General features: G+C 47.8%; 3 protein-coding genes across 3 annotated transcripts; 1 reads left to right on the plus strand and 2 right to left on the minus strand.

Moving 5' to 3' along the window:
- Positions 1-900: 900 nt before the first annotated feature.
- Positions 901-1,863, plus strand: DACRYDRAFT_89647 (uncharacterized protein; the record flags this gene model as incomplete). The annotated part of the gene is made up of 2 exons (XM_040776926.1): positions 901-1,475; positions 1,710-1,863. The coding sequence occupies 2 exons, from the start codon at positions 901-903 to the stop codon at positions 1,861-1,863; spliced, it is 729 nt and encodes a 242-aa protein (XP_040627559.1).
- Positions 1,864-3,201: 1,338 nt separating this feature from the next.
- DACRYDRAFT_108729 (uncharacterized protein) lies at positions 3,202-3,662 on the minus strand (the record flags this gene model as incomplete). The annotated part of the gene is made up of 2 exons (XM_040768719.1): positions 3,202-3,234; positions 3,282-3,662. The coding sequence occupies 2 exons, from the start codon at positions 3,660-3,662 to the stop codon at positions 3,202-3,204; spliced, it is 414 nt and encodes a 137-aa protein (XP_040627560.1).
- Positions 3,663-5,433: 1,771 nt separating this feature from the next.
- DACRYDRAFT_16634 (uncharacterized protein) lies at positions 5,434-7,080 on the minus strand (the record flags this gene model as incomplete). The annotated part of the gene is made up of 8 exons (XM_040771216.1): positions 5,434-5,650; positions 5,714-5,783; positions 5,956-6,140; positions 6,282-6,388; positions 6,438-6,509; positions 6,763-6,801; positions 6,855-6,922; positions 7,044-7,080. 8 exons carry the CDS (start codon positions 7,078-7,080, stop codon positions 5,434-5,436), a joined length of 795 nt encoding a protein of 264 aa, XP_040627561.1.
- Between the last annotated feature and the right edge of the window lie 3,352 nt (positions 7,081-10,432).

Raw genomic sequence — 10,432 nt, forward strand, 5'->3', positions numbered from 1 at the left:
TGCCAGGCAGGCACAAGCTGCCAGAGAGACATGGTAGGATATTTTGGAGTTCTATCAGGCAAAAATATTGTCCTTGTTCACTAAATGGTTAATGATGTTTATTAGTATCATATGGATCAAGGCGAGCTGGAATATACCCTCAGACTCAGCAAGATTTACTAGCACAGTACCTTGTATATTCCATCTGCCAGTTCATCTGCCAGCAGGGATGCCATTGGCACTGTTTGGCAAGATTACAGAAGGGCTGGCCAGTACTTTGTCTGAATCACAAGGCATATCCAAAGGATAACCTGACACCTCTGGCAAATCTCTGGGAACTGGATGAATGATCCTCAATCCTGGTGGCTCAAGCCTGTGGATATCTCAGATGCCTTTTTCTGAGAGGAGAAGGTGTTAGGCCAGACCCAAAAATTGCAAACAAGTGGTTCAAACAAGGCACAGAATATGGCAATCGAGAGTGCCACAACGGACTAGGTATCATCCATAAGGAGGGTTCTAAGGATGATCCTAAAGCCATCCACTACTTTGTGGGCACCTCTGGTGCAGATCTGGCTGAAGCACAAGTTCAGTTGGGCCAGTATCACCTGTGTACATTCCAGCAAACTCTGTTCTTGGTTAGGGTTTTAACATTATTTAGTGAAGGGTGACAGCATGTCTGCAACTCAATTCTTTGATATTGCATTGTGACATGGTTCTCCCTTCAAGGCTTACTATTACCTAGCTCACATTCACACAAGTATGGCTAGGGCAGTGAGCAAAGGCACAACCAGCTCTGGATCTTGTGCAGTTGCCTTATCATGGTTCAAGATCATGGCTGAATGAGGTGCATGGGACAATGATTGGATGGGCAAAGCAGAGAAGTGATGGAATACGGGACACAAGCAGGACAGAAAAGTTGCAATGCTGTATTGGGCTGTTGTGGCGGAAGCTGGGCATGAGATCGCACAAAATAATATTGCCTATCTGTTGGATAAAGGTATTTCTGTTGTTCTCCTTGAGTGTAAATTGGCTGATGTCATTCTAGGAGAAGACTACAGAATGATGAACCACACTTCCAGTTCTGCTCTCTTGTACTGGACTTGTTCAGCTGCTCAGAATAATATCAACATGCTCATTAAGGTTGGCAACTACTACTATCATGGTCTCAGCATAGCCAATGCTCTCATACCTGAACACCTGGTGAAAGTGGCTGGCTACTATCAAAGTGCTGTTGAGTCTCAGTTGAGTGCTCTTGTGATGTGGAATTTGGGGTGGATGTATAAGAATGGCTTGGGAATTCCACAAGACTTTCATTTGGCAAAGTGCTACTATGACTTAGCTATGGAAACAAACCCCGGAGGTTACCTCCCTGTCACACTCTCCTTGATCAAGCTCTATGCTCGCAGCATCTGGTACACAATTTTGGGCAGCAAAAATCATGGTCTTTCATTGTGGGATCTTTGGGATGCAACAGATGAGCATTGGTATCTCAGAAAGTCCAAGGAAGATGCAAAGAAGGCACAGAGGAACTCAATCAATGGAGGAATTGGAGAGCATGTCAGTGAAGATGCCATTCAATGGGCATGCAACAGACATGACAGAGATGAGCAGGGCAATTTTGGTCCAGAAGATTATCTTTTCTCTGGAGAGGGCAAAGATGGTGAGAGCATATAATTCATTGAAACTCTACTCCTGTTGATTCTATGTGGCTGATTTATGTTCAAACACAGTGGGTCACACAGAGGGCAGTGGAGGAGAGATGATGGCAGGATGCAGCTGGCCAGCCAGATGGACAAGCTCCAAATCATAGGAACATGGTGGGTCAAGGCAACACAGGGCTGTGTGATGTTTTTCTATAGCATTGAGCAACATTGTTGGGTATAATGCATGGTCTTCCCAGGTAGAGGCAGATGCAATCAAAAACATCAACTTTGAATGGACAGGTACTTGGAAAGTACTGTGGTATATATGCTACAATACAGATACAGGGCATGAAACACAAAAATACAAATGCAGCCCCTATAATAACACAAACCCAGAGAAAGAGAGGATTTGGAAGGTTAGAGTAAGCCAAACACTGGAGTGGTGAACTGTGTCTCATTCTCTTGCCTCACACTTTGGGTCTCAGCAGTCTTGATGATATCCTGGATAACCACCTTCTCATTACTCTTTTCTTTGCAAAGCCTGCTGTCTTCCGCTGAGTTCTGATGGCAAACTGCATCAAGTACTTTGCATTGAGGAGTCAAGAAAGGCAATTTGCTAGACTTTGTGGGGGTGAATAGCGAGGCACTCAAAGCTGAGGGTGTGAGCAGATTGGGGGTAGTAGGGGAGGAAGTCACCCTACTTGGGGTGAGCAAAGGTGTGGCCAGCACTTGCTCTTCCTTCAGTGTTTTGGTGATCAGCTCTTGCTCCCCAAGCTGAGCCAAGAAGGCAAATCAACTTTGACACATAATCCCTTTGGGTTGTCACACATGGGTGGATCATTGTTAAGGGATATGCAATTAGCTGCAGGTACAGTGTGGCTTTGTTGGGAGTTGCTGTAAGTGCTCCCAGTGCCCCAGAGGGAGCTGGACAATGAGCTGCTTGCTCCACTGGGGGGTCACATAGAGAACCTCTGCTCTAAGCTGGACTTAAATGAGTTTGATCCACCACTGACACTTGGTTGATGATGTACAGCTTCACTGCATGCATGCCACAAGCCAGATCCTTGAGAACCAGTGTGTTTATGGGTTGGCCTGACTGGTTCAATGATGCCCAGTCCCTGGGGTACACTGCCTATTGGATGAAGATCTTACATAGAGAGAGATGATGGTAGTCTACAACAAGGGGAAGTCAGTGAGGTGTGAGGGGGAGTTTTGGGCAGAGAAGACCTCTTTGCACTTCTTGGAGGCTGTGGGTTGCAGTTCCAGTTGGTGCAAGGACAGGTACAACAGGGGCACAGATGGATGTAGACTGTTCAGGCACCTCAAGCAACTCAGTGGCCTCTGGAATTTGAGGCATAGAGGCAGCCATTGTCAATGCTAGCACTCAACTGCTGCCATCCATAGGCTCCTGACCATTGGAACCATTTGCATGTCCATTGCTCCTGCCAGACAGCAGTAAGGCTGATGGCGGCATCTGCAAATCTTTCACGTTTGACATACCCTGCAGCCTAGGGGGTACCTTCTCCAGATGGTTGCTGTCACCACTCAGTCCATCAGTGCTGGGCTTGTGCCTGTCAGGTCATGTCCACAGGCCACAGATGCCATTCTTCCCCTTCACAATGTCAGCCCTAATACTAGAAAGGAAATCACAAAATGTACCATGACCACTTTAAGTGACTGGATCTGCAGGCTCTGAGCATTGTAAACTGTTGCCATCTCATACACAGAAACTGCATTGTAATGATTCAACTTCTCATGCATGGAGTGGATAACGATCTTCCACAGGTGTGGGAGCTCATAGATTTGACTGAGGACAAGAAGGGCATTAAGTACAGGTGACGCATGCTGGAGAGGGGTGATGAGAGAGTATGTGTACAAATACAGTACAAAGGTGAGTGCAATGGGATACAGTTTGGGCATAAGCAATTGCCTTGGTGTGAGGCAGGGATCTGCCTTGGGCAGAGGAGGCCCTCCACCAAATCCATATTCCTGGACAGATGACTGCTCTGTCTCTGGGGTGAGCTCAATGAATTCAGGCATTTCGATTGGATAGCTTGGGTCGATCTGCTCAGGCTTTGCTTTGAGAACCTGGGTAACATGGTGGAGAAAGGCATGTCATTGTTCATGGAACCACAGCCAGCACTGATCAAGGATGCACCGGGAGCAGTGGATCTTGTGCCCATCATCACACACAATCTTGAAGTCAGACAGAATCTCTTCTTCCAGCACAGCAAGGCCAAGCTTGCTTTCACACAAACTGATGGTCAGTCATGGAGGCTGGTAGATCTCACATGCTTTGAGATCAACAAAGGCAACATGTGTCCAGCTCAGGAGGTGGCATTGGTAATCCTCCACCAGGTTGCTGGTGCAATTACCAAAGAGGAGGAACTTTGCACCATTTGACCACAGCATGCCACACAACCAGGAGCCAACAGAGAGGGGGTTTCCACAATCTATTCTTTGCCAGGTGCATGTCCAGAGATCAAGCAACCAGAGGGAGAAGAAGTTATAGGTGTGCGCAAGGTAGGTACCACAGAGCAAGAGATGGGTGCTGAGGATGGCACTGGTGGGAATCACAGACCAGGAGGAAGGGATGGGCTGTTCACAAACATCTCTGTCTCATCTGTGAAGGTGAGAGGATTGGGTTCCTTGGGTGCAGGGGTAGGTTGCATAACCACAAGCTTGCAGCTGACATCCATGAAGTTGTAGTTTGAGTAAATGTAGATGCCATTCAGCTGATTGGGTTTTGGAACTTCAGAGTAGGTGGGATGTTGGAACAAATTCTTCTCGGTGCCTCCTTTTCTCTTTCCAAACACTTCCATTTCTTTATTCACACCCCTGAAGGTGGAATGACAACTTTCTGTGTTGCACACACTGCAATGCTTCTGCATGTTCTGCAATGTATGGTACACTCCTGTTTTGCAATCCACATTTGATGCTTGAGGTCATATACCTGCACATTATTGAGCCAGTCATTCTTTGGCTGGTTGTGACCATCAATAATGTATAAGTCTATCTTCATCAATGCTGGAGAGATGGGCATATCGAGGAAGAGGGACATGCTCTGGGGTTTTAGTAGCAGGAAGGGAAGAGTTTGAGAGTCATTGACACTCAGTGATATTGGTGGGCATTGTTCAGCACAGTGATGTTGGGTACCTCTTGTGGTGCTGCTTGTATTGTTCCCTCTGGTGCATTGGCCATGCCTCCAAAGATGACAATATGTCCATTCCATATGTCTGCAGATTGTCATGGTTGGGGTACATGCAGGTTGTCTTCCAGTGCCATGAGGATCTTCTCCCACCTGGGCTCATTGATGTCAAACATATACATGTCTGATATCATGCAATGATGAGCAATGTGCCTTCCTCCAAAGAGAAATGGTCATCATATATTGTTGTTGTCAGACCTGCGGTCTGTGGTGGTACCTCACCCCTTGACTTTCTGAGGGTTGTGAGATCTGATACTGGGAACATCTTGAGAGAAATGGAAGGGAAAAGGTGGTGGTGATGGCCAATAGAGAGGAGGTGGTGGTGGTCAAGAGAGAAGAGACTCTAGAGGCAATATGGAGTGAAGTGTGTATGATGATGAGGAGCAATGTGTCAGATGGTGAGCAAAGTGGGTAACCCCTTCCCCCTCAATGCAGGGCATTTCTCAATTAATTTGTAACTCTGTTGAATTCACCCTCCAACCAAACAACATCCTTCTAGTTACCCCTTACCACCATACCTGCAGTGTGGCTATGACACATCTATTCTTGTAGACTCCTAACACAACCAACCTGGGTAACTCATCTCCTGTCTGCAGGAAAACATCATGCTTGCCCACCCTCTTCCTCCTGCCACTTCTTCCATTCCCCATGCATCTTCTTCTGCTCATCCAACCACTTCTTGTTCTTCTTGATCTTGTGCTTACTAGTACTCAACCACTGTCCCTCTCCTTCCATTAATGGCAAACCCTCCTCATCCCAAGATCCATACATCCCTTCAGGCACATGCAGATGCTTGAACATCTTGCTTGGGGCAAGTTGGCTGCACTCCAGTTTCGCAATTTGTTGCTGCCACTGAGTCTCCTGTTGTGCTGCCTTTGCTCACTTCTTCTCTGCTGCAGCCACTGCCTTTTCATCATGTGCCCACATCAGTATTATGGGATTCGCACACTGAGCTGGACCAGGTCCTCATTGCGCAACTTGTCACACAATTTGAGGAAGTACTGTGTCTGATGGCTGTTTTCTGCAGGTTATCCCAGAATGTGGATAAGACACATAAGTATGGTATCAACAGAGAGACATGCTCTACATACCCATTCAGTAAGTCTCAAGCAAAAGACCTTTGACTTAGGTCCACATTATCAACCTCCCTGGTTGCAGCCTTGCCCCAGCCAATCCCTCCCCCTAGGCCTGCTTGATTGCCCTTGCTGAGGCCAAACATTCTAAGCATCTTCATCACCCACAATGCCACAACTTGCATAACCGAGATGTTTGCAATTGACTTCTTCTTTGAATGATATAGAACTATTCGTCTTTAAGATCATATCTTGAATTGTGGCCATTGCCTTGGGTATTGAATGAGTTGCAAAGACCAACCTGGAACTGGTGTTGAGCAGTTTGCAGCCTGCACTGTGCCTTAACACAACTTTCTGCTTGGGCACAGGAAGACGTACTGTGCAACCAGTTCCTTCTCCTCCCCATGGTATCCGTGACTTTGGTCTCCAGCCGTCAGAGCAACATTTGACTTGGCAATCAACACCTTGATAAGGGTGAAAAAGTTCTAGGACAAAATGAGCATGTTCATTGACACCCTATGATAGGTGACTGACATGGATTGCAGTCTTGACACTGTGCACCTCCTGAACTAATGCCTCCTTATAGTCCATCTTTCCATTCCATGGCTGCAGTAGGGAGGTCAACTGAAGCTGTCACACATTGTTGGCTTGAAGTGCATCCTAGGCAGCAGTAAGTACTAGTCAGGTAAAGTAGAGCCATGCCCACATTGATTGTGATGAAATTTTCAAAGATTTGCTGATCTTCAGACCTTTGATGCACAAATAACCCATGTGCAAGAAATAATTGACCCATTGGTGGCAGTCATGAGAGGCCTGCATTGATCATCAGCATAACTCTGTCAATTGAGATCAGACATACCTCTGACTGTGCGATCTCATTGTCATGGTGTGGAAATGCCTAACCAATACCACCAGAGTGAATATCCATTGCTCACCCAACACCTCGCTTACCATCACTGAGCACTCAATGTGCCACCCTGGATGACCCAGCCCCCACAGTGATGGCAACAACGGCTCACCTGGCTTTGACACCAGGTGAGCACAGCATAGTCAGATGCAGATTGCTTTCTGCTGGTGCACATGAGAGATCCTTCCAGTAGTTTCTTGTTGTTCTTGCTCCAGGGCTCGAGCTTCACATACACATGCTACCATTCCTCTGTCCTTTGTGTTTTTGCATGGTGAAAAGCAGTTGTATCAAACCAGATGATGGAGCCTACTTTGTATGCCCAACCTCTTTTGATTACATGCTGCACAAAAATGGCAATCTCCTTCACATAATTGGTTACTCTTGTCAATGTGTCAGGCAGCATCACCCTGAGTCAGTCCATGTCCTTCATGAATTGGTCTTCCCAGCATGCTGCGTGTGCTCAAGAAATTGCAGGATCTGTGACAGATGAACCATGCTAGGAAGGGTTAGGAGCAGATTCATGAAGTCACAATGTGCTTACCAGCTTATCAGGGTAGAGGGATAGAGCAACTCAAGCTGCCTCAATTAGCTCTGTGGCATTAGACAATGTAGTGTTGTTCCATTTGAGAATCTTGTCAGCTTGCTCCAACCCCACATATGCTGGCTGTAGTGCAGCCATGTGCATCAGAACCTTCTCATCCTGCTGACGTGCTTGAAAGCCCATGCACCTCTGTTCATGAACAGCTGGAAAATGTCTGACCATGCTGCTTCTGCAGGATTTGGTATGGTTGCAAGGCTGCCAGAGTGGTATTGCTGCCATGCCTGACAAACTTCCACAATCAATGACAGTGTGCTAGGATGTTGATTGTTCAAGGAGATAATTGTACATGTGCATCAGTCTTGCATGCTGATTTCTACCATCTCCTCATGTATCAGTTGACCCGGCATATTAGGGGGTATCCAGTAGATATAACATGCCATATTTGCAAGACACTGTGTCTGTGTCCTAGTTAGCATTCCAGACTTGTTGTTTTCAGCAAGCTGGAGGGCAAAAAGAAACTAGGGGGATTCGCTACATAGAGAACAAGGGTCCCTATGCACAAACAGGAGGGCTGACATAGAAAGCTTCCGCAAGCAGAGCCTCTATGGAATGGCAGACGATGCTATGCCTGCAAGGGTTCTGCATAGCCACCATAGCATTAGGTAGCACCACCTGTCTTCACGGATGAAGGCTCCTAACCGCCGTGCTGAGCGGCAATTGAAGACCCTATCTAAATACAAATGAGGAAACTAACAAGTTTACATGGAGTTACCATACTATTTCTACTGTCAGCGCTTTGATCCCGAGTCGACCCAGGTAAGAACCCGTGACCATACAACGTGCCGCGAGGGCACTTTGTCTTCTCATGACATTGGGGTTGTGCTCCATGGGTCTACGTTTCTCTACGGGACAGTTTCCGATTTACGTATCCCAAAGTGCGCGTGCACTCTCAGGTCTTATATGTGACACCACTGGCAGGTATCTCTACCTGTCTGTAACTGTCATCTGTCCTCACTATCCGCACAACGTTGTCAACAGCATGCTCCTCCCATTGTTGATAATTACGCCGGCTGCTGGACCTATGTTCGCTTCGGCTACTGTTAGTCGGAGATCTGGATCGCGTGTCCTTTGAAACCTATGATGGATCGGGTAAGCAATATCTCATATGACCTCATATGACCTGCTCAATTGACTATGTATGTAGAGTCTCCCGCCCTAAGTGTCCTCCCCAGTAAGGCCTGGCAGGACAATTACACCGTGGAAGGCAGGGTTGGGTTCTCGAGACCGACGTGCCTGAAACATTCACTTAGCAGATTCTTGCTGATTGGCCACCACTTGGGGTTGGTTGTTACCGAGGAGGACAGCACCCATAAGCAATTGTCGAAACAAGGGTACCGGGCCGGCCAATTGAGGTTAGCAGGCACCATAGACCTCTGGGAGACGGCGTGCTCCACTGATTCCTACTCCTGGCTCCAACAAGGGGTCCCGTACACAGTTGGTCAAGGCACTGAGTGGGTCGCCTGGCAGTGCAGTGCGTTCTTGTGCTGTATCGGTCTGTTTCTAGCTGATTTGCCAAAAGGAGTTCAACAAGCACGAAACTGCGTTATACTCGGGAGGAGTATCTTCACACTCGCTGTTGAATATTATGAGGTAAATCACTGGAGAATGAGTATCAACCTGGATAGTGTCGGTTTCGAGCCAGCCAGCCATCCTAGCGATAAATCAAGATGTCACTGTGGTTTTTGTCTTCCGCTGTACGTCTGAACACCCGCATACACAAGCCTCCAGAGCCACAATCCATCACGTATATGAGCTTTTTGACCGCTGAAGAATTCGGGGATGCAAGGTACGTCTCTCTGAGTTAGAACGTCCACCAGCTGAACGTGCTATTTCAACGGACGACACAGGCGCTACTATGGGCAAGTGTAGCACCGCTCTGCCATTGTCGGTAACGGTTGTTCAAGTGCGGTGCATCATCCAAACGAGGTATCGACCGCGCCTGGTCCTTGCGCGGCAACAAATGACACATTCCGGCATTCCACTGCTCTAGCGCAACGGATGGGAATCAACCAGAGGGACCATACTCTGTCTCTAGGAGGACGGCCTCTCAACGTAGTGCCGTGTTCCAGCTGAGGAATGGATGGCATGATTGCTCATGGAATTTAGTGTGGCCAGGCCTGCTATACAGGACCGGAGGCTGCCTCGAATTCTTGTTCAGGCATAGCAATCTGGCCTGCAATGCTTTCTGGGGTTGACTGACTGATTGCCGGCCGCTAGGAGCAGTGAAGACGTGTGAAAAGTGTTCAAGGGAGCTGGGGACATAGTGATGAAGCACTTGGGTAGAATGTGTCGGAAGAACTCTATGCGCGTTCGGAACGCCGTTGATGGAAACCATGAGATGACTTCATTAGCGCTTCAACACCATGAGTATGCCTGAGTCAGGGGCCCCAACATGCAAGAGGGTGTTGAGGTCGTACTTTGAATGAAAACCCAAAGCCAGATTTTTCTCATCGAAGCAAGGAATGACATCAAACACTGTTGAGTGCACGTTTTCCGGAACCCAAACACGGAGCACAACCCCCTAATGTTGACGGGAGCCAGTGATGTTGGAAGGCGTGAGAACGTGCGTAAATAGACTGTTACAGCCTGAGACGCGCGGGAGTCAACGGAGCCGTCGAACACGCGGTCCCAAGGGTTGTTGAATCCGTGTAGGTTACAACATTGATGTTTCCACTTCTGCGTTGCCTTTACGGAGCGAAGGCGCTGAACAAGGGTAAGTTGGATCCCCACCGGAGTCTGGCTTCTATTCAGTGTCTTCCTCCGCAATGAAACTACCACCACCGTCTCCTTCGGGCAGGAGAGAAATAGCCGATCAGTTGAAGTAGGACCCAACAACGATCAACTCATGGACCGGACAGGATATCTTCAGCACCTTGAAGCACAGCTCGGCAAGCCAAGGACTTCCGTTCAGTGGACGGAATTGAAGCACAGCTAGAGAGCAGAGCCAAGGACTCTCAGCGGGAACATAAAAGTGAACGAGTGCGAAGATGGTACATGTACTTACCCCAACACACAACTCTT

Source organism: Dacryopinax primogenitus, assembly GCF_000292625.1.
Source record: "Dacryopinax primogenitus strain DJM-731 SS1 chromosome Unknown DACRYscaffold_12, whole genome shotgun sequence".
In the NCBI taxonomy this organism is placed as follows: Eukaryota; Fungi; Basidiomycota; class Dacrymycetes; order Dacrymycetales; family Dacrymycetaceae; genus Dacryopinax; species Dacryopinax primogenitus.